Source organism: Urocitellus parryii, chromosome 8 (genome assembly GCF_045843805.1).
Source record: "Urocitellus parryii isolate mUroPar1 chromosome 8, mUroPar1.hap1, whole genome shotgun sequence".
Taxonomy (NCBI): domain Eukaryota; kingdom Metazoa; phylum Chordata; class Mammalia; order Rodentia; family Sciuridae; genus Urocitellus; species Urocitellus parryii.
In genome coordinates, this window is record NC_135538.1 from 7773136 (window position 1) to 7797298 (window position 24163).

General features: G+C 42.2%; 1 protein-coding gene across 1 annotated transcript; it reads right to left on the bottom strand.

Moving 5' to 3' along the window:
* Positions 1–32: 32 nt before the first annotated feature.
* Positions 33–18615, bottom strand: Acat2 (acetyl-CoA acetyltransferase 2). Its single transcript, XM_077801604.1, has 9 exons — positions 18477–18615; positions 17704–17838; positions 14403–14584; positions 11997–12114; positions 3098–3241; positions 2312–2434; positions 1271–1425; positions 682–792; positions 33–203 (listed from the first exon to the last, which is right to left on the bottom strand). The coding sequence occupies exons 1-9, from the start codon at positions 18529–18531 to the stop codon at positions 33–35; spliced, it is 1194 nt and encodes a 397-aa protein (XP_077657730.1). The 5' UTR covers positions 18532–18615.
* Between the last annotated feature and the right edge of the window lie 5548 nt (positions 18616–24163).

Here is a 24163-nt window from a genome sequence, read left to right on the forward strand (position 1 = left end):
GGTTGCTTTAAGTAGTGTGGTTGTTAAGTATTTCATCCTCTCTGAACACACATTGCTATTCCCATCCCACCTCCCACACACAGGGCAGCAACACCACGGGTTCCACCAGTTCTCTCCAATGTGTGTAACAGCGTCACAAGAATTCTACAGCCAGATGCTCCAAGAGGATGGCCCAAGGCGATGGCCCCTCCCTCAATGTTGACCTAAGAAGAAAAAGATTTTTCTTAGATCCCTTGATCTCCAGATAGAGGTTAAAATCCCAAATATCTTTGTCCACTTAAGTGTCAAAACTTTCAAGCTCAATTTTCATCATGACTGCTTAGAAATAAAATCATAACCTTTGATATGCATTGGTGACAACCTTTGTTATTTGTTATTTTTTAAAATATTTTTTAGTTGTTGATGGACCTTTATTTGTATGTGGTGCTGAGAATCTAACCCAGTGCCTCACACATGCTAAGCAAGTGCGTTACCACTGAGCAACAACTGCAGTCCCCCTTTGTTATTTTGTAATTATCTTATAAAGCTCATTTAACTTCCAAACCAATATAGTCATGCTTTGCAAGGCAAAAAAAAAAAAAAAATCTGTTAACGAGTCCCAATATCATCCACTGCCAAGCGGACAACTCTAAAAATATCTAATTTCATATTTTCATTGTACTGATTTTTCTTTTTATTTACCTTCTCTGGGTTTAATCCAAGTTCTTTAGCTATTACAACAGAGACAGCTGCAAAGGCTTCATTAATTTCAAACAGATCAACATCTTCCAGGGACCAGCCTGCTTTAGCAACCTAAAGAAAGATAAATGGGATATAGGTCTGGTTGAAAGGCTTAAAGTTAAACCTTGTTTGTTGACTTACGGAGATAATGTTCCACATTTAAGGATTTCTTAAACTACCACTATGTGGTGTTCCTAGATCAGCCCAATGATTTAGTTCTATCCAAAAGGTTAAGGGTGTGCTGTTTAAAAACATCCCTCAAAAATTGAACCAGTAGCGTCAGTAATGTCCATGTAAGGTGATGGAATAGAAAAGAGCCGAATGCTGCTCTTCATGGTAAGAAACAACTCAAAGCTACTAATAAGGACTTGTGTTTTACAAAGGGAAAGAGCAGATGAAACCTGACAAAACCAAGCACAATCCTGGCATCCCAAGTAGTAGGAAGACTAACCAAAAATTAGAAGTGAAGTGAACTGAATATGGGAACACAGATTATTGGTCTAAAGAGTTCTTACCTAGAGTGAAGGATGAGATCTAAAGTTACACTTACAGCTTGCTTTATGGCTGGAATAGGTCCTGTTCCCATGATGGAAGGTTCCACACCTACTTGTGACCAAGAAACAATCTCTGCTAAAGGTGAAAGCCCACGATTGTTAGCTTCTGACTTCTTCATGAGAACCACAGCTGCTGCACCATCATTTATTCCTATAAAATGTAAGCGACTTGATTTCCACGATGCTCGTTAATTTTACTTAAAAGAATTTCACTTTTCCATTTGAAGACATTAAATTACTTGGCCATCTTGGCAAAGCCATTTGCCACAATTCAGACTTTATAGTGTAGAAAAGCCATTTGGGGCTAGGAATGTGGCTCAGTGGTAGAGCATTTGTGAAACATGCATGGGGCCCTGGGTTTGAGCCCCAACACTAAAAAAAAAAATGAATCGGTATGTTTGACCCTGCATGGTGGCATGTGCCTGTGATTCCAACCATAAAAGGCTGAGGCAGGAGGATCACAACTTAAAGGCCAGCCTGAGCAACTTAGCGAGACCTTGTCAAAAAAAAAAAAAAAAAATTGTGGATGCAGCATTGGTAAAGTGCCTTGGTTCAGTTACCATACTGGGAAAAAGAAAGAATGGAGAGGTTATAGCAGTGGAGTAGTAGAGACTTAGGAAGTCTCTACTGGAATAAATATACTCAGGAATCACAGAAGGGTACTAGGAATTTCTGTATTAGAAAAGCATAAAGGCAGCTGTATATCTTTTTTTCCTTTTTTTTTTTAAGAGAATTTTTAATATTCTTTAGTTTTTGGCAGACGCAATATCTTTGTATGTGGTGCTGAGGATCGAACCCGGGCCACAGGCATGCCAGGCGAGCGCGCTACCACTTGGGCCACATGCCCAGCCTTGTACTGTATTTTCTATGTCTAGTTGGACTACCAAGAAATCAAATTCAATATAGGTTAATGATCAAATAGAATTCTTCCTTAAACTAAATGAATTTTAAGAACCATTTTGTGTATAAAAAGGTATTCACTTCACTTGTTAGACCTTGCAGAAAATATATCTCCCCAGACCCATCAAAAATTGAACCTGAAGCATTAGCTGGGGTGACGGTTCCTGTTCCATCCGTAACAAAGTAGGGCTTTAGCTTGGACATGGCTTCAAGGTTACTCCCATGGCGAGGAAACTCGTCTGTTTTAACTTCAGTGAGACCTACAAGAAGACAAGCCAAGATTTAGATTGAGTGTCCTGGGAATGATAGGTTTCCCAGAAATGAGGATTCATATTTGGCAGAAAGATTGTTAATATATACCCACTCATTCCAGTAGAAGAAAAGTACAATTACTGTATGTTCCAATTCCGTAACCTTTCCTAAGGGAGATGTAAAAGCAAAAGGTGCTAGAGTTTGCATCATAGCACTTTTGGCTGGTTAAAACTGAGGGAATCAGGAAGTCTTACAGCCAATCTCAAGATTGCCTGGAGGTGAGATGTCAGTTATCAATGAAGGAACTTGATTGCAGCATTCTGTGTTAGACAATGACATGTGACCATTCTCTAGAAGATCCATTCTCCAGAATATGAGTCACACACAGAAGCAAGAGGAATTAATGGAGGTTGACTTCTGAGAAGGTTTAGTTTAGCTTATATGGGAAATAGGTCAGCTGTTGCCCCTTAACAATCACAAGCCAATGGCTGATAACAGTTTTCTATGTTACCATGTCCCATAAATACAGCATCTTCTCTCCCCTACATTCAGATATAACCAGGATACATCCTTGCAATCTGAAAAACCTAAGATAAAAATGTATAAAAATTCCTATATATGATTCTTACTATAAATAGGTCAAGGTTTAAATTATGATTTTTATTACCCACCTTTTCTAGAAGATACAAATACTGGTACAATCTCTTTATCAAAATGGCCAGCTTTCTGTGCATTCTCTGTCCTGTTCTGGGACAGAACTGCAACCTTGTCCTGATCTTCTCGACTCACTTGCCATTTTTTGGCTACATTTTCAGCTGTGGAAAAACAAAGTAAAATCCAACATTTTCATAAACTAGCTTTTGGTAGTTCAAGCTGTCCACACTTAAAGCAGTGCAGACCACACCTACTAGCAGGCTTCCTAGTGGGCTGAGGTGCAATGCTGGGCGTTGTCTGCAATGCCCTGTCCTGGCAGCGATCTGAAAATGCTGCAATGACTCAGGCCATTTTTGCCCCATTTGCTTTAACATTCTCTTTCCAAACCATCTGAGTAAAAGCTGGAGATACACTGTCCTTTCACCCTGAATTTTAATTTCAGTGTACATGTCCCAAAAACAAGGCCTTTTTTTTTTTAACATAACCACAGTTATAAAAATCAGAAAATTTAATACTACTGTCTAATTCTTGGTCCCTATTCAAATTTAACCTATCATCCTACTAGTCAATAGGAAGATATTTTCTTCTTCAGTACAGAATCCAATGCAGGAGTATGTATTACATCATTTAACTATTCATCTCTAGTATCCTTTAATCTGGAACATTCTTTAGACTACCTTTGTGTTTCATAAACTTGCTCTTCCAGCTCTGAGATTCTTCAGCATGGTCTGCTCTATGAAAAGGACTTTGAACTACACATTTTCTTTTTCCTCTTTAACTGGAAATTTGAACCCAGGGCCTTGTGCATGTTAAATTTGAGGAGCACAGGCCAGCTATTTTATCAAATGTCCTCAATTTGGGTTGTCTCATGTTTCCTCAAGCTTATATGTGACAATTTTGCTTAAAGGCAGAATACCACCAAATGATGGCATGATCTTTCTGGAATCTTGTCAGGGCATGATCTTTCAGGAATCTTGTCAGGACATGAAAGTAATCAATGTATCCCAGGTGATGTCAGATTTGGTCCCTGGTTACAGTGGTATCTGCCAGGTTTCTAACTCTACAGGTACTATTTTTCCATTTATAATTAATCAGTAAGTTATGGGAAGTTGTTCTAAGTCTAGGAAAATATCTTCTTATTAAACTTCTTCATTAGTTTTAGCTTTCATTCATGATTTCTAATGCCAACATTCCTTTGATATGGACTAACTGGTTTTATATCAAAAAGAAGAGTTTGCCTTTACAGACACTACTGAAATTAAAGCCTCAACCCCAGTACAATAATAGTGGATGATCTCAACACACCTCTCCCATCAGTATATTACTCATCCAAACATAAATGCAGTAAAGATTCTTTGGACCTAAAAAATTTAAATCAAATGGACTTAACAGACATCTATAGAACATTTCGTTTGACATCAGCTTAATATACTTTCTTCTTAGCTGCTCATGGAAACATCCAAAATAGAACATATTTGAGGCCACAAAGCAATTCAGCATATACACAGACACACACAAAAAGATACAAGTCCATGCATCTTATCTGATCATAATAAAATGAAATTAGGAAAAAAAAACTAGAAAAACTATTTTAACACATGGAGATTTAACAACACACTTATGAATGATGAATAAGTGATAGAAGAAATTGGGAGAAATTTAAAAATTCTTAGAATCCAATGAGAATTGTGATATAACATACCAGAACCTCTGGGACACTATTAGAACAGTTCTAAGAAGAAAGATAGCTGAGTGTCACGTCACATAAGAAAATCAGAGAGAACCCAAATAAATCTAATGATACATTTGACTCGAGGGTCTTGAAAAAGAACAAACCAATTCCAAAACCAAAAGATGGAAAGAAATAATCATCAGAGTCAAAAATCAATGAAATTGAGAAAAACATATAAAAAGGAACAATGAACAAAGAATCGTTTCTTTGAAAAAGATAAACAAGATTGATTAGCCCATAGCCTAACAAAAGAAAAAGACCCAAATTAATACAATTAGAGATGAAAAAGGAGAAATCACTACAGACATCACAGAAATTCAAAGGATATTAGGGATTATTTTGAAAACTCCAATAAATTGGAAACCAAGAAGAAATGGATACATTTCTAGATATATATGACCTACTAAAGTTGAATTAAGAGAACAAAAACACCTAAACAGACCAATAACAAGTAAATGAACATCTAGGAATAACCTAACCAAGGAGATGAAAGACCTCTACAATGAATATTAGAAATTGAAGACAACCCAAGAAAATGGAAAGACCCTCCATGTTCATGGATAATTAATACTGTTAAAATGGCCATTTTGCCAAAATCGATATACAGATTCAATGTAATCTCCATCAAAATACCAATGACATTCTTCACAGAACTAGATAAAGCGGTCCTAAGATTCATTTGAAAGAATACAAGACTCAGAATAGCCAAAGCAATTTTTTTTAAATATTTTTTTAGTTGGACACAATACCTTTATTTTACTTATTTATTTTTATGGAACCCAATACCCCGCATGTGCTAGGTGAGTGCTCTACTGCTGAGCCACAACCCCAGCCCTAGCCAAAGCAATTCTAAGTAAAAAAAAAAAGAAAAAAGAAAAAAAAATTCTGGAAACATCACAATACCTGACCTCAAATTATACTATAGAGCTATAGTAACAAAAACTGTAAGTGCTGGCATAAAACAGATAATTAACCAATGGTACAGAATAGAAGACAGAGACAAACCCACTCAGATACAGTCATCTGACCCTTGACAAAGGTGCTGAAAACACTAGAGAAAAAAAACAGCCTTTTTAACAAATGGTGTTATTCATATGTAGAATACTGAGACAAGCTCTACCCTGGATCAAAGACCTAGGAATAAGATCAGAAACTGCAACTTCTAGAAGAAAATGTGGGTTCGACATTCTAACATATAGGTGCAAGCAATAACTTTGTCAATAAGACTCTAAAAGCTCAGGAAATAATGCCGAAAATTAATATATGGATGGCATCAAAAGCTTCTGCACAGAAAAAAAGAAAAACACCAACAATATGAAGAGAACCTATAGAATGGGAGAGAACCTTTGCTACTCTTCTGACAAAGGATTAATATACAGAATATTTAAAGAACTAAAAAAAACTTAACACCAAAAAACCAAAGAACCCAATTAATAAATGGGCAAATGAACTAAACTGACTAAACTGACAGTTCTCAAAAGAAGAAATACAAATAAATGGTCAACAAATACATGCAAATGTTCAACAAAGTTAGCAATTGGGAAAATGAAATCAAAACTACATTGAGATTTAGACTTCATCAACACCAGTCACAATGGCAGTCATCAGGAATACAAACAATAATAAATGCTTGACAGTATGTGGAGAAAAACGAACACCTTTACACTGGTGGTGGGATTGTAAATCAGTACAACCACTATGGAAATCACTGCAGAGATTCCTCAGAAGACTAGAAATGGAACCATGTGACACAGCTATACCACTTCTCGGTATTTATCCTGAAGAATTAAAGTCGTCATACTATAGCATACACACATACCCATGCTGATGGTAGCAAAATTCACAATAGCCCAACTAGGGAAACAGCCTAGGTGTCTGTCAATGGATGACTGGGTAAAGAAAATGCGGTACATATACACAATACAGTTTTATTCACCCACACAGAAGAATGAAATTATATCATTTACAGGAAAATAAATAAACTGGAGAACACTATGTTAAGTGAAATAAGCCAAACTCTGAAAGTCAAGGGTCCTATGCCTTCTCTCACATGCAAAAGTGGAGAGGAAAAAGGAAAAGGTGGTAGGGTATGGAATCTCATGAAAGTCAAAGGGAGATCAGGAGAGTAAAGAAAAGAGCCAGGGGGAGGCAGGAGGGGAGAACCACTGGGGAATGATATTGGCCAAATAATATTGTCATGTTGTCATGTGCATGTAGGAACCTGTAACAATGAATTCCACCATTGCATACAACTACAGTACCCCAATAAAAAATATGGAGATGGGTGCAGTGGCACACACCTATAATCCCACCAACTCAGGAGACTGACGTAGGAGAATCACAGATTCAAAGCCAGCCTCAAAAACTTAGCAAGGCCCTCTCACCATAAAATTTTTTAAAAGGGCTGGGATGTATCTCAGTGGCAAAGTGTCCTTGCATTCAATTCCTATCACCAAAAAAAAAAAAAAAAAAAAAAAAAAAGCATGAGTTATTTTGATTTACCAATTGCATTGTCAATAAACATAAAACCAGGGGCCTTCTAGATAGCTGGCTAATATGTAACGAGGAGTGCAAAAAAACAGTTAAGTACCAGTGCCGCAGTCTGGCAGGGCACAAAATAACGGAGCCTCCACGAGGCACTTGTAGGTTCCAACAGGAACAACTTTATTGCCCGAACTCAACCAGCACTCCACGCGCCTCCCCGGGAACTCTCTCACCCTCCACTGGGCTCCACGCGAACTCAAGGGGCACCCCATGAGAACTCAAGGGGCACCCCAGGAGAACTCAACGGGCACCCCACGAGAACTCCACTGGGGACTCCAAAGTAGCAGGCTCCTGAGGCAGCAGAAGCCGCCCTATTGTCGGACAGCAGGGTCCATATACAACTCAATACACAGCCTGTTTCAATCCAGCATCATCCAGTCACAGCAATTATAATTTAATTATCATCATCTTAATGGCTTGCTGGCTCACCTCTTAACCACTCCTTCTGGCGCCATCCCTACTCGGCTGTGGCTCTCAGCATACCAGAAGTACTGGTTTGTATCTGATACTGCTTCTACTACAGAAAGAACCACTCTTTGGAGGCCCTGTTTCCTCATTTGGTAAATGAGGGGACTGATCCAGAAAACCTGGGGTACATCTCAATTCTATTACTATTGGGTTTTTTTTTTGGGGGGGGGAGGTATGGGAGTTTGAACCCAGGGCCACTTAACCACAGAGCCATATCCCCAATCCAAGTAGGTCCCATTTCTAACATATCTGAATGTCAAGGATTCACAAAGTGGAGAGAATACTTATTTCATTTCATTAAAGAGGAATTATGCATTTCTAAGTAGGGATATAAAAATGATTAGCAAGTTGGGAAGATGGCAGAGTAGAGGTCCCCATGCACTAACTGTTCCTCCACAGAAAAGAAACAAAACAACAGCAATGTAACTGCTTGAGGGAAAGTGGCCATGGTGACCACTGACATTGACAGAGAAAACCAAACCTGATGAAAACCAGAAACCAGGGAGAATAAGAAAGCAAAAGAAGCAGAAGACCCCAGCACCTGGCACGGGGCGACTGGGGAAGGGGATGCTCCCCACTGGGGGGTGGGGTAAAGGTGAAACAGAGTCGCAGCATGACCAGGAAGGCTGCAACCTTTGGACAAATAGCTTAAGTAAATAAGTGACCTGGAGACCGCACAATAAGCCAGCTTCAGAGAAGGAATTCAGTGCATTCCCAACCTCTCAGAAGCTACAGCCAGAAGCCATCTTGAGAAAGATCCTGTTATATGCAACTATACTGCTGTAGGGGTACAAAAGCTGGCATAAACACAATCTCCAGGGCTGGGGATGTGGCTCAAGCAGAAATGCGCTCACCTGGCATGCGTGGGGCGCTGGGTTCGATCCTCAGCACCACATAAAAATAAAATAAAGATGTGGTGTCCACCAAAAACTGAAAAAAAAAAAAAAACCCCTACAATCTCCAGTAACACCCCGCTATGTTGACTGGAAATGCAGTCACATGAGACACTCCTGGTTTAGGGCAGTGTCGCCAACACAAACTTGCAAAGAGCTTTACACTGCTGAGAGCACTCTGGAATCAGTGGTTTCAGTGAACCTGGCTTCTGTGATGGGGAGCAATACCAGTTGGTCTGGTGTTTGCAGGGCCCAGGTCTGAAGGCACTGGGATTGAGGATAGCAGATCACCTGGTTCCCGGGATCCTCAATCAGCCCAGAACTCAGTGATTCAATTGCCACTCCCACTTTGGGAGGCTCTGGCATTTGCCACAATTCTGGGTCACAGACTAAAAACCTCCAGAGCAAATATACTCCTGGGACAGGTGGCTTTCCACCCAAACTTGGTGAGAAGTTCTTGACTGCCACAGCCCAGCATTTGCCAGGCCCTGGATGTGCAGGCTGAAACCTCTGAAGAGAATATACCTCTGGCACAGACGACATCTGCATTAACTCACTGGGCAAGAAAGATCTGACACAGCCTGCATGCACCCCAACTGGTTTGAGAGCTGAGGAAATTCCAGCAAACTACAGCCCCCATCCCCGACCCTCACCCAGTACTTGGTGGATTCCAACCCTAGGAGACCCAGGGAGATGACAGGCACAGCTCATGACCAGCGGCCCTCACTCGCATTTCCTGAGCACCTTGGCCAGGAGGAATTATTCACTCCTGTTATTTTTTTGTCATTGTTACTTTTTATTATTTATTTTCTTTTAGTCTGTTACTTTATTTCATTTTAAATTTTTAAGTGCCTTTCTCATTTTTTCCTTTTTATTTCTATTTGTATCATTATCTTTCTTTTTTTTTTTTTTAAAGAGAGAGTGAGAGGGGGGAGAGAGAGAGAGAGAGAGAGAGAGAGAGAGAGAGAGAGAGAAAGAGAGAGAGAGAGAGAATTTTTAATATTTATTTTTTAGTTCTCGGCAGACACAACATCTTTGTTGGTATGTGGTGCTGAGGATCGAACCCAGGCCGCACGCATGGCAGGCGAGCGCACTACCGCTTGAGCCACATCCCCAGCCCTGTATCATTATCTTTCTCTTCCTTCTCCTTTTTATTTTTTTATGTAAGTATTGTCCCCTTGGTGTTTTGTCTGTTTTCGTTTTGCTTTATCTCTCTCTTTTTCTTCCAGTGCTGAAATTGGGCTCAAGGCCTCATGCACACTAGGACAGACGCTCAGCCTCTGAGCTACAACAGAAGCCCGCTCAAATCCTGGCAGAAAGTTCTACTTAAAGAAGAGGGACATGAGCCCTAAGCTGTGAACCTGTCCCCATGCTGGCTCCCAGGCAGAAACCTCCACAGTGGTGCAGAGAGAAGACGCACAACAGTGGCTGACATCGCATCTAAGTGGGTTCTCTACATCAACCACAGCCATACCTGACCCACTGTACAGGGCTGGTAGGACGGAAGGCGATTCCCACAGAGGAGCCGTGTGAATCCAGCCGCTGCCCTTCCTGGTGAAGCACCCAGATCTGCACTAGTCTGCAGTAAAGAGAACAAGAGCTTTAGGGCCAGGTGCTGTGGCGCACACTTGTATCCCAGAGGCCCTAAACAACTCAGTGAGACCCTATCTCTACATAAAATATTAAAAAACGGGCTAGGGATGGCTCAGTGGTTAAGTGTCCCTGGGTCCAATCCCCGGTACCAGAAAAAGAGCTTCAGGTGCTTCAACACAACGGAAGCAGCCAGCATCATAATCATTTATAACAGAGCTACTATGAATAGCATCTGGAAATCTCCAGCTCCTGATAGGACTGCCACTCTCATGGTAGAAGTGGCCACAGAGGCACATCCCACATATTGTGCTGCCCACACCACTCTGAAGCACCAGAGTGTCTCTTGGTATCGCCCACTCTGAAACACTACACCCTGTGCAAACCCACAAATCACAACTAAAGAAGCTACAGGGAGATTACACACTATGGAGTCCAGTTGAAAATAAACTCAACACATACAACAAACCAATATCCCATGTTTCGCTAGCAGAAGAAAGCCTCATACTAAGAAGGACACCACATAAAAGTGGAAGAGAGATTAATCCCAACAGATTTGCAAATCTCAACATAGAAATACAAGAAATAGAAGAAAAAAAAAGGTAATGTCACCTAAAGTTCATAACTCCATAATAACAGATTTCAGAAATATTAAAGTGGATGAAATACTAAACAAGGAATTCAAAAGAATGATTTTTTTTAAGCACTCAAACAGTTGAATGAATTGAAATTTTTTTAGTTGTAGATGGACACAATACCTTTATTTTATTTGTTTATTTTTATGTGGTGCCAGGGATAGAACCCAGTGCCTCACGCATGCTAGGCAAGCGCTCTACCCACTAAGCCACCACCCCAGCCCAGTTGAATGAATTGAAGAAAATAATGCAGAATGTGAATGAGCAGTTCAAAAATATAGATTTTGAAAAAGAACCAAAGAGAAATCTTTGAAAAGAAATGAAAAACTCATTTGAAAGCCTCAAGAACAGTGGATTAAACAAAAGAAAGTATTGAAGCTGGAAGACAGATGACCTAAAAGTGGACGAGGGACTAAAAGGGACTCTTAGGGGTTAGGAGGAGGTTCAAGCAGCAGCAGCAAAAGCTACACCAGCAGCATTCCAGCAAGTGGTTTTCCAGGGGACACTCTCCGGAGTGCTGCCCTTTGACGTTTCCTACTTTGTTCTTGATTATTCTCTTCACTTTCTTTGCCTTCGTGTATTAAAATAATCAAAATCTGTCATCTTGGCTTTCTTTTCTCTGGCTTCAGTCTTCTTGGCCCACTTTGTGGCCACACATTTTGTACTGATATCTGCCTTCTGCCAGGCCTGTGGGACATACTGCTGGAGGACACTGTGTGGGAACTTAAGGGTGGAGTCAGTTAGCCGCAGGCATTTGGGAGGCACGGCCTACTTCCTTGCCTGAATACACTCCATCCTCCAAAGCCCAGTTCTGAACACTGGCATCTACAACTGTGACCACTTTCTGGCATGAGGCCCAGAGGAAATGTAGGCTAGCCAGCCGCTGATCACCATAAAGTACTGAACACCATACACTTATCAGTGTCCTCTGGGTGCCATTCCACACTCAGCTTTCCAGTTAAGACAAAGGTCAAGTAGGCTGGCTGCTGGATCTGGAGGTTGACTTGTTTCAACCTTTTTAAAGTTAGTGTATGCTCAGCTACCTCTGCCTTACCTGTGATACCCATATGGTAGTTGTGAAATGCATCCGTCAGACCATCGCAGAGTATACTGTCAACCAGCGGCATCTCCCCCATTTTTACTCCTGTTCTCAAGTGAGCCAAATGAGGAGCCTGGAAACAAGAAATAAAAGTGGATTTAAGCCAGAAACAGTGGCACATGCCTGTAATCCCAGCTACTCAGGAGGCTGAGGCAAAGGGATCACAAGTTCAAGCAGTCTGGGCAACTTAGCAAAACTCTATCTCAAAATAAAAGCAAAGAAAAAAAGAGGCGGGCTGGGGCTGTAGCTCAGCACAAAATGCTCCCAGGTTCAATCCCTGGTCCAAAAAAAGGGGAATGACTACTCTCCCACCTACCCACTACCACGGCTCCCTCAACCCTGTCCATTTGGTGTCTTATTTCCTTAAGAATCCCATTTGTAGCCAGGTATAGTGATGCATACCTGTAATCCCAGCTACTCAAGAGGCTGAGGCAGGAGGAATCAAAGTTCAAGGCCAGAATGCACAATTTAATAAGATCAAAATAAAATTGAAGAAATTTCAAGGCCTCAATTGCATGTATTAGAAAGAAATTCTAAAAGTCATTGACCTAAATATAATTTTTAAAAATATAAAAAAAAAAAAAAAAAAAAAAAAAAAAAAAATAAAATAAAATAAAATTGAAAGAAGTTGAGGATATAGCTCAGCGGTAGAGGGCTTGAGTTCAACTCCCAGTACCACCACCCCCTCAAAAAAAAGAAGCAGAATCCCATTATTCTTTCCAGAGGGGGAACTAATTATCTGTAAATTGAAGCAATCACCTAAGGACTTCCGTAATGCTAACAATGTGTTACTTATTTTGACAGGAGACATAATATATACAATGAGAATAAGTAGGTTGACTAATAAGAGGGATTTCTGGGTAGAAATTTCTTAACTTCCACCAACTCACTGGCACCTGTAACCGAATGGAAAGAGTAATGGGCTTGGATCCAAAGGACTTGTATTTAGCCAGGCAGAGTGGCACATGCCCAAGTTGCAGCACTCAGGAAGCTGATTCAAAAGGAGCTCAGGATTTTGAGATCTGCCTGGGAAACACAGCAAGACCCATTCTCAAGCTGGGCACAGTGGCACTTGACTGTAATTCCAGTGGCTAGGGAGGCTGGGGTAGGAGGATCGAGAGTTCAAAGTAAGCCTCAGGAATGGTGAGGCCTTAAGCAACTCAGGGCTGGGGATGTGGCTCAGTGGTCAAGTGTCCCCGAGTTCAATCCCTGGTACCAAAAAACAAAAATCACCCATCTCAGAGAAACAAAACAAAACAAAAGCTGTGCTTAAATGCCGACTCTGGGCATCAATTTTCTTCCCCGTAAATTGGGAATAATATCATCAATCCTACTGGGCTTTTGTGACGATATGTACAAAAGCACTTAAGAAAGTATATCATAGGATCCCATCAAAATCACTGATCATTTTTGCTACCTTCATTCTGCCTCTTTCTGACTCTCTGCAATAGCTGAGAACTGGCCTCCGACTAGTGGATTCCCAGATCAGACCTGAGCCGCCTCAGTAGAAAGCAGGGGATATCCTTTGTCTTTTCACCTCTGTGCCAATTAGAGGATTGACTTAGTGAGACAATTCCCACCTGGCAAACCTACTGGAGAAGAGCACCGCTTTGCGGTTCTCTTTTCCACATTGTTTACCTCCAAAAGGCCAACAAAGTCTGGTCCCTGGGTTTCTCCTTGTCATATGCAGGAAGATAAAAGTTAACATCTAGGGGCTGGGGATGTGGCTCAAGTGATAGCACGCTCGCCTAGCATGCATGAGGCACTGGGTTCGATTCTCAGCACCACATAAAAATAAAATAAAGATATTGTGTCCACCTAAAACTAAAAAATAAATGTTAAAATTTTTTTTTTTTTTAAAGAGAGAGAAGAGAGAGTGAGAGAGAATTTTCAATATTTATTTTTTAGTTTTCGGCGGACACAACATCTTTGTTGGTATGTGGTGCTGAGGATCGAACCCGGACCGCACGCATGCCAGGCGAGCGCGCTACCGCTTGAGCCACATCCCCAGCCCCTGTTAAAAAAATTTAACATCTAATTTTGACTTTCTTCAAAATGTAAAGAAATATAAAACCAAGGACACAACTAACATTATGAGTTTGATTCAGAAATTACTGTATGCTTCAGTAACAATACTTTGGAAAAAATGGGTTCTGTTCCAGTTGAGAGGTTTTTTCTTCAAATGGAATTTCCCTTCCAATTTGAAGACAAATACACACTTAGGTAGGGTCAAGGTTGAGTCCAATTTTTGTTGGCTTACTATTGATTCCAGTTCTGATACGCATCAGCTTATTCTGCAATGGTATGGGCACAAGTTTATCAGTGAGAGGTCACTGAGAGGCATTTTTTCAAAGGACTTACCTTGCTCATACTTTCCATGCCTCCTGCAACCACAATGCTGGAGTCACCAACCCCTATAGACTGGGCTGCAAGACACACAGCTTTTAGGCCTGACCCACAGACCATTTGGCAGGTCCACGCTGGAACAGAGTATGGAATCCCTGCACCCATACTGGCTTGTCTAGCAGGATTTTGCCCACAACCTGGAAGAAGAACAGAAGATGCTACACAATCAAGGAGAAAGATAAAATATCAGGGTGCAACTACATGTAAAATTGCCAACTATGCCACCTGCCACTTTTGAAAGCCCACAGCTAAGTTGCACTAAAGCACAAAGGCCTATAAGTCTCCATGAGTCAGTCTAGACCTTGAATATATATTGCCTTGTGCTGCTCTTCAGCTATTTAACAGATAGAAGAAGCTTTCTCCTCCACAAAGAAATTCTTAATACCTTAAAAAGACAAAACCCTAAATTTAGGAAATGATTACTGAACATAATAGTGCTAGCATTTAATAGAATGAAAATGAGGATTCCTATCTGACACAGTGCTTATCCCTAACTGTTAAATTAGTGCCTGGCACACAATAGGTGCTCATTAAATATTTATTACATGATTGTGGAAGATACCTAGTTTAAGAAGTATGGTGGATCTGTGTCCATGTGCTACCTCCACTTCAAACTGTGACCTTGGGAAGTTACTTGACCTCTCAAAGTCTCATTTACTCATTTGTAAAATGCAGATACTAGGATTCAACACATTTATTAAAAGGATTAAGTGAGGCAAAAGGGAAACATTTAGCATAGAGTTTAGAGGCCCTGCACTTAGTAGGCCCTCAATAAACAAAGCTGGGTTTTTTTGTTTTAGGTTTTTGTTTTGTTTTGTTTTGTTTTTACCAGGGATTGAACCCAAGGGCACTCAACCACTGAGCCACATTTCAAATTTTTTATTTTGAGACAGGTTCTCATTAAGTGGCGTAGAGCCTCTCTAAGTTGCTGAGGCTGTCTTTCAACTTGTGATCCTCCCAGCCACTGGGATTACAGGCATGCACCACCATGCCCAAGTTCACAACCATATTTTTTTTTAATTTTTAAAATTATTTAATTACATTTTTAGTTGTAAATGGACACAATACCTTTATTTTATTTATTTATGTGCTGCTGAGGTTTGAACCCAGTGTCTTACACATGCTAGGCAAGTGTTCTACCACTGAGCCACAGCCCCAACCCCCACAACCGTTTATTTTTATCATAATTATGTAAGATATACTATAGAAGTCAGTGAAACAGCTGGGTAGGTATCAGTCACACATCTATAATCCCAGCAGCTTGGGAGGCTGAGACAAGAGGATTGTGAGTTCAAAGCCAGCCTCAGCAAAAAGCAAAGCACTGAGCAACTCAGTGAGACCCTGTCTCTAAATAAAATACAAAAAGAAAATAGGGCTGGGATGTGGCACAGTGCTCAAGTGGCCCTGAGTTCAATCCCTGGTATCAAAAAAAAAAAAAAAAAAAAGAAGTCAATGAAACATGGAAGGAGGTATGAGAGAAACCAGTAGTGAAGCACCCTATGAAAAATGAAAAAATCTGAATTACAGGTCTGGGAAAACAGGAAGGAGGAAGGGGCCAGAACACAATCAGGCTGAGGTTGTTACAGTCATACTTTAAAGTCTTGGAGAGTCACGATAAAGTGTCACAATTCATACAAATCTTTTAAGGTTCATAAGGAGAAGCTGAGCAGAATTAGGAAGAGGAACTGCAAATATAGGTTGAGTATGTCTGTTCTGAAGATACAAAATCCTCCAAAATGTAAAACTTTTTGAGTGCTGACATGTCATAATATTCCACACATGATCTAATGTGACAGGTCAAAGTTAAAAGTCAGGATCCCAAAGGAAAAAAAAAAAAACCTTCCAGGATCTTTAGCTGTGACACAAACTTTTCATGAACCAATTAAAAATATTATATAAAATTACCTTCAGGCTGTGTGAATAAGGCATATATGAAACATAAATGAATTTCATGTTCAGACTTGAGTCCCAGCCTCAACATATCTCAGTATGTATAAGCAAATATTTCAAAATTTGAAAAAAAAAAAACAAAAAAACAAATTGAAAACACTTCTGGTCCCAAGCATTTTGAGTAAGGGATATTCAACCTGTACACAGATAAATGCATCAGGTCTCAGCCTGGGTAGGGGCAGAAGTTAGTTTTGGGTATTATGAATGATTACTACAATTAATTAGAATTTATAGTATTGAGTGAATATGAACTAATATTTTTGTTTCTTTTGGTGCGGGAAAGTGAACCCATTACCACATACATGGTAACCATGCACTCTACTGAAGCCAGATTTAAAGTTAGGTAGTCAGTGTAGTTAGGTAAATCAGGTCTAATACCGAGTGAAATCTAAAATGGAGGCCATGCTGGGAATGACTCAGGGAAAACAGGACAACTCATGGAATGTTAATGAAGTCCTGAAGAGGCCCTAGGCCAAAGTCCACCTGGAAGAAGTATTAATGAATAGCCCCCAGCAGATTTGGAGATAGCCCATCACAAAGAAGTGATAATGAAGTCCTTCCTGCTCAGACTACTTCTTTGGCCCACCTGTGTCCCACCCCTGAGGCCTTCCAACCTACATTCCATCACTGAAAGAACTATAAAAAGGGGAGACAACTGCACTTCCACGGATTCCACCTTCTGGGTCCCCTTCTTCCTCCGGGAGAAGTCTTTTCTTCTGTCCTTTAATAAATTTCTAATTTCTACTCTGACCTTGCCTCGGCGTGCTTCTTTGGTGTTATTCTTCAACATCGAGGAGCAAGAACTCGTCACCGGTCAACAGCGGTAACACTACCACTAAGCTACACTCCTAGGTCCCCAAAATGAGTGTTAATATCAAATTAGGTATGGTCACTGATCACTGATTTATAAACCCAGCAGGAACTGGAAGTACGATGGGGGCATTCTCAGGACTCATCTTCCTCCAGACAGTGATAAGCACAGTGCAGGCTCATAGGAGGAATGTAATACATTTTCACTGATGTGTGGAGGACAATGCATTTCTTCTATGTATCAGGCTGGCCCTGCTTCTAAGGAATGGAAAGGCAGTGTAGGTTAGTGATGTAGGAACATTCAAGAAAAGCATGTAAAGAAGCCGAATCCCGAGCTGAAGAAGTTACAAGGCTGGGAGAAGGAAGATAGGATAAATCCTAGCAGGGGGAATTTGGGGCAAATGTATGGAGGCAATTGTGTGTGGTGTGTGCGCGGGGCGGGGGGCGGGGCTGTTTCTAATAAACCTATCCTTTCCTGAGGTCACTCAGGAGTTACCTGCTGCCAAAACATGTCCCAATATAACCTCGGAAACCTCTTCCGGAGCCACTGTGGCCCTTTTCAGGACTTCTTTGATGACAGCCGAGCCCAGGTCCTGGACAGGCACAGTAGATAAGGCACCATTGAATGAGCCTACAAAGAATTGTGGAGAGAGCAGAGATCTGAACCCTGGGCGCGCTGCAGAAGCCCACCACGCGCTTCGGGACTCCAGTAGCCTGAGCCAGGGCGATGGGCGCCATCTAGAAAGACCACGGAAGGTGTGGATGCGGCCCCACGCTGCCCAAACAAAAGCAGCAGGCGCTCGGGCGGGCCGAGGGTTCTGCCGCACTAAGGAGGTGGAGGCAACCACAGCTGACGGTCGCTTTACCAGACCCGCTCCGCCCAGTGCCTGGGCTCAGACCACCAGTGGTTCAGCCCCAGCGACCACAAGCTGACAGATGGCGCCTCCCGGAGCTGGCCAATCAGGGGTCTCTCAAGAAGACGCCTCCCTGTGCCAGCCAATAGGAGGGCTTGGCAGCACAGTGGCTCTACCACGAGGAGCCAATCCGAGAACGAGGGGCGGAGCGAGCGCAGCAGGCGAGCAGGGGGCGGCGCCGCAGGCCCGGGCTAGGGAGGCGCAGGGCGCGGGAGCCCTCAGGCAGTACTGGGGGTCGCGACCGGACTATGGCCCCTCCTGTCCACCCTTTTCCCACACCACACGGGCCCGACCCTTGGCGCGACTACTGAAGCGCAGGGGGCCCGGACCCCGCGCCTACCCGCCAGCCACTCACCTACGACAGTCCGCGCCGCCGAGACGATGACCACGGGGTCTGAGCCTGCATTCATCTTGCCACGACCGCCTCTGCCCAGCGCCGCCTGTGAGGGTGGTAAAGCTCTTCCCCGCCGCTTTCAGGCCGCGCATGGGGGCGGAGCCTGAGGCAGCCCCGCCCCCGCCGCCTCCGCGTGGTCTGCTCTGCGCAGGCGCGAGCCCGGGCGGCCGGGGTGGCTGCAGAGCGGGCGGTGTGCTAGGTGCCGCGCTCTCAGGAGATGGGCACCGAGACCAGGCGAGGCGTTGGGGGACCGGGGCCAGGGCGCGGGGTCCGGGTCTGCGGATGCGCACGGACACACCTTGAATCTTTATGTGGACCTCCGAGGGTTTTTCAGAACTAGAGAATGGAGTTAACAAAAGAGTATCTGTCGTCTGCCCAAGACTTAATCCCAAATCCTGCCACCCGTAGGACTGGGGACAACTCCTGGGTATCCTTTTGCCCCCAGTGTCTTCCAAAGTTCCTCCACATTTTGCCTGGTCGCCAGTAACCCTTCGTTCTCTCTGGGCGCTACATGGGTTCTTTGGCGCGACCTGGAGGACTCACCTTGCCTTTGGTGGGCCGGCACTACCGGCCTCTTCTAGAAGGTAAGGAACTGCACTGTCCTCCTGTCTGACAATCAGAATTTCCTTTGATGGATAGTTGGCAGTTTGGATGATGAAAGGCAAAGGGTGTGTGTATTGAGCGGGGTCTCTTCTGTTTCAAACTCTTTCTATACCCTTTTGGGCCCAAATCAGAATCTCCTAGCTTTTTTTTTTTTTTTAAGATATTGATGAACCTTTATTTGTATGAGGTGCTGAGGATCGAACCCAGTGCTTCATGCATGCTAGGCAAGTGCTCTACCATTGAGCACAACCCCACAACCCCAGCCCCAGAACCTCAGTGCCCTAGTGCCAGCTTTAGCTCTTTCCTCTTGGAAATACCTCTGCGGACCGGCTGTGGGGCTTCCACTGTTCTGAAAGAATACCCATCCTGTTTGCTTGCCCAGTTTGCTGGCTTGCCTGCAGAGAACTCCCATGTTCTCAGCAAGGCAGAATCTACTATGCTAGGAAGGAAAGGGCTTCTAGGCAAGCACTGCAGTTGGTTGAGAACACTATATAATGGAACAAGAGAACGTGTCACAAGATTGTGGAGGGAAAAGCTGTTGACAAGTCTGGAGAAAGAATCCTCCTGAACTTCAAAGTAGACTGAAAAAAATCATTAGGAACTGGGAACCTACTTTAAGATTTGCAGAGATGTAATGGGTCAAATAACCCAGAGCAGATAATTGCAGTGTAGGCCCCAGAGATGGGTCTCTGAGAGGGAAAAAATTGAATAGTGGTGTTTCCTTTGAAACAAATCCTGAGGGTCTGGGGTAGTGATGGGTGCCAGGGACCAAAAGGGAGTTCTCCTTTAAAGAATAGCCTGATAGTGCCAGGGACCAAAAGGGAGTTCTCCTTCAAAGAATAGGCTGACAGTTACAAGAAACAGCCCCCTAGGAGACATCTCGCCTGGGAGACACCCTGCAGCCATCCATCTCCCTGAGACATCCTATGGCCATCTGTCTTCCTGAAACATCCTGCGCTATCTCACCTTGTGAAGACTTCTAGCAACTGCCGATAAGAGAGCTCCCCCATCCCCAGCCCATAAATACCCCTGTGTGAACAATAAAAGTTTGCAGCTTGATCAGAACTTTTGTCTTGCTGTCACCCTTCGTGTCTCTTGTCCCTTCATTCCTCCCCATCTAGGTTCGCTGCCTACGTTGATGTGTCCTGCCGGTCGGGGCAGATGGGAACAGCAGTGCACTGCAATTCTCTGCTTTCTGATAATCCAGACGCTGTTCCCTATCCCCAAGCATATGAGAGTCCAAGGAATTCAAAGAACTTTCCCCTGGTTTCAGGTTTATTCTAGCATATTTTCCTCTTAACTTTGGCCAGTCTTCACTCTCCTTTGTGGTTTTGCTCTGCTACCCCTTAACATAATTCCCAAGGTTCCTACTTTGCATTTGTTCCCTTGTCCCTTACTTACCACCTGATGTTGACAGTTGTGAAGTCCTATCCAACCTCCTTGTCTCTTGAGCTGACTGGTCTTCTCTACTTAAGTTTCCCATAAGCACATCAAATTTAACACAAATAAGCCCAAATCATATCTAACTCTTCCCACCTTTGTTTCTTCTCTATTTAAAATCTCACTGAGCAGTCTAACAACTATCTTCTGTTACGAAACCAGAAATCTACACCCTTTGAACTTCACTTCAGGAAAGCTTCCAATTTCCTGTATTTGGTGACCTCCCACTCCCACCCCCTAGTGTCTTATACCTCACCTTACCTTTCATTTACCATATAATTCCTAATTTCATTTGTCTCCTCTACTAGACTATAAGATCTGCATCATGACCTTGTTATGTAGCTCCTAGCACATCAGGGGCATTAAATATGAATATATTCTTCTGGAGACAAGAATATATTCACTTGTCTCCTGCCTGGAGGCTCTATCTAGAACCAGCTTAGGAGGAAGTCTTGAGAAGGTGACTTTTTGTTGAGTGGCATGCAGCAGCTGTCTTCCAGGAAATCCTCAATATTGACTAAAAAGTATGTATGGGCCAGATGGGGGCTAAGAATATTGAGGAGGAAAGAAGAGAAAAAAAGTCTTAAGTTAGATCTAGAATCATGTTACCTGGGCTGCTTAGCAGAGGAAGTGGGTGGGTAACCACCATAATTTCCAAGTGCTTATAAGTAGCCACCATTTTACTGGTATTACAGAGCTAGTTTGTCCTGCAGAGGCTTTGAAACCATTCTTGGTTGTTTCATAAACAGTTGCAAGGATCCAAGTCAGGTTTTAGATACAAAGCAGAATTCACCAACTTACCAATTAGCAAATTGGTATTCATGTGAGGAGTGGTGAATCCCCAGTGGATTTGCGTAGGATGGAGGTTGGCAGTGTGCTCTGTACCACTAAGGGTAGCTCCACACTGCCTCGTCACAACTGCCCCATAATAGATCCAGATCAGAGATAATTACTTCATTCAGGGCTATAAAGTATTCATTATAGCCATGGAGACAGATGAATGCCCAAGACAGCATCATCATAGAAGAGTAGTGAATAATGATGGAGTACAGGGAATAAAGAGCTATTCGTGTGAGAAATGGGGAACATCTGAGAGACAAAACTGTCAGGATAACTTTCCATAATTCTGTAAAAGTATCTCGGAAGTGGTCAGCCACATAACAGCTGAGAAACCAAGCTCATCCATGGAGCTCTAAGTAACAAGTACTAACAAAACAGGTGTTCTTGAAATCTTCCTTGTAGTAGCATAGAGGCATTCACTACTTTATGTGAATGTCAATTGGTCCATCCTTCAAGGCAAGACTTGTTTTTTGTTTTCTTTTACTGGGAAATGAACTCGGGGGCACTTTACCACTAAGCTATATTCCCAGCCCTTTTTGAGACAGTCTCACTAAATTGCTGAGGCCTTGCTAAGGCCAAGGCTGGCTTTGAACTTGCACTCCTCCTGCCTCAGTCTGAGTGGTTGGGGTTACATACAGGTGTGCACCACTGCACCTGGCTTGTGAAATGTTTTTATTCCTCTTATTGGTATTTCTTTCACAGGCCAAATTTGACATTTTTGTCAGTGCTGTGGATAACACCAGCCTAGAGCCTGCCAGGCCAGCACTCTACCATTGAGCTTTGCTCCTAACTACCAAATTACTTCTAAGAGACAGTACTTAACTAAATCCATTAAATTAATCTATGTCTTTAGCTATATATTTAAAATCTGCATAATTGTAGTTTTTTGGTTATTCCATTGCCATTTCACATGATTATGCCCAACTTTTTAAGTATTTGGCACAGCTGTCATTAAGACTGCTTGAGTTGGCATCTCTGGTTCAGGTACAATTCTTTTTACTGAAAAATGAAGGAAGACTAACAGTGTCTCAATTCTTGGAATCATAGTTCAGCTACCAGCTTTGAGGGGGATATTACTGAGGGAGCTCTAATGGCAACACTCTAAAGGGGCAGCTCTAACACTAACCTGTGAAAAATTAAAGAATTCTTTAAGTAAAGCTATTATTATCTCTTCTTTTTAAAATCAACTGCTCAAATAAATTTTTTAAAATACTTTTTAATTTTTATTGGACACAATACCTTTTTTTATTTATGTGATACTGAAGATCAAACCCAGGGACCCACATATGCTAGGTGAGCGCTCTACCACTGAGCTACAACCCCAACCCTGCAAATAAAAATTTCTATTGGGAGTAGTTTAACAAAGGGAGATGGACTTAAAGGACTGGAACTTCACTTGGATACAGTAGTGGCTGACATTTACTGAGCAGTCACTGTGTACTTGGCACTTGCTGTGGACCAAATGTTGGTGCTCCTCCCCCCCATTCATGTGTTGCATCCCAATGTGAAAGCATTAGGTGAGTAATTAAGAAGAATGGAGCCCTATGGGTAGGATATGAGAAATAGGGCATCATCCTGGGGGACCTAGCAAGAAGGTGGCCCTCTGCAAGCCAGGAAGAGGGCCCTCACTGGGAACCAAATCAACCAGCATGTCAAACCAAACTGATCTCAGGTTTCCTAGCCTCCAGAACTGTGAAAAATAAAAATGTTTGTTGAAGCCACCCAGTCTATAGTATTTTTGTTAAAGCAGCCCAAGCTAAGACAACATTGTCAAAAAGCATTTAGGCATGTATTAACTCACTTAATGGTATTCTATGGGGGAAAAAAGTGAACCAGAGAGTTTACATAGTTTTTCCCCACTCATGTAATAAGTAAGTGGTAATGACAAGATTCAAGCCCACTAATTCCAGAAGCCGCTTTTCCAACCTGAATATTGTGATATCACCTGTTTTCTTACCAGCAGTCATACCAGCAAACATCATCCAGTTCCAAAAATAAGGAGTATTGACTATGTACAACCCTAAGTCCTTTATGTTATTCATCAAGGCAGATTCAACAGAAACATGACAACTGGTAATGTCACATTAAGAAGTCTACACAAGTTTAGTCATAAAATTGCACTACTCCTTGAAAAACTAATTTTCTATTGCACACCAATGATAACACGACAGGTGAGTTCCATTCCATAGATATCCCCCCTGCCTCTAGTACTAGGGATCGAACACAGAGGTACTTTACTGTGTTGCATGTCTAGCCCTTTTAAAAAAAAAAAAAAATTTGTTTAATCTTGAGACAGGTTCTCACTAAGTTGCCTTGAGCTTGTGATCATCCTGTCTTACCCTCCTCAGTTGCTGGGATAATGGGCAGGTACCACCACACCCTGCTCAGGGAATATTAATTTAGCATGTATCAAAATGTTTAATCATGTAAAAATGCAAATTGTATATTATTTTTCATTCACTTTAGAAGATTGAACTAAAGGTTAATCAAAAGACAGTGCAAAAGCTGGGGTTGTAGCTCAGTGGTAGAGCACTTGCCTCTCAGGTGTGAGGCACCAGGTTCGATCTTCAGCACCACATAAAAATTAAAAAATAGATATTGAGATATTGTGTTCAACTAAAATATTATATATATATATATATATTATTATTTTTTTTTTACGTGCAGGCCAGGCAGTGGTATATGCCTACAACCCCAGCAATTAGGGAGGCTGAGGCGGAAGCCAGCCTGGGCAATCTGTTTCAAAAAGCAGGGATGGGGCTGGG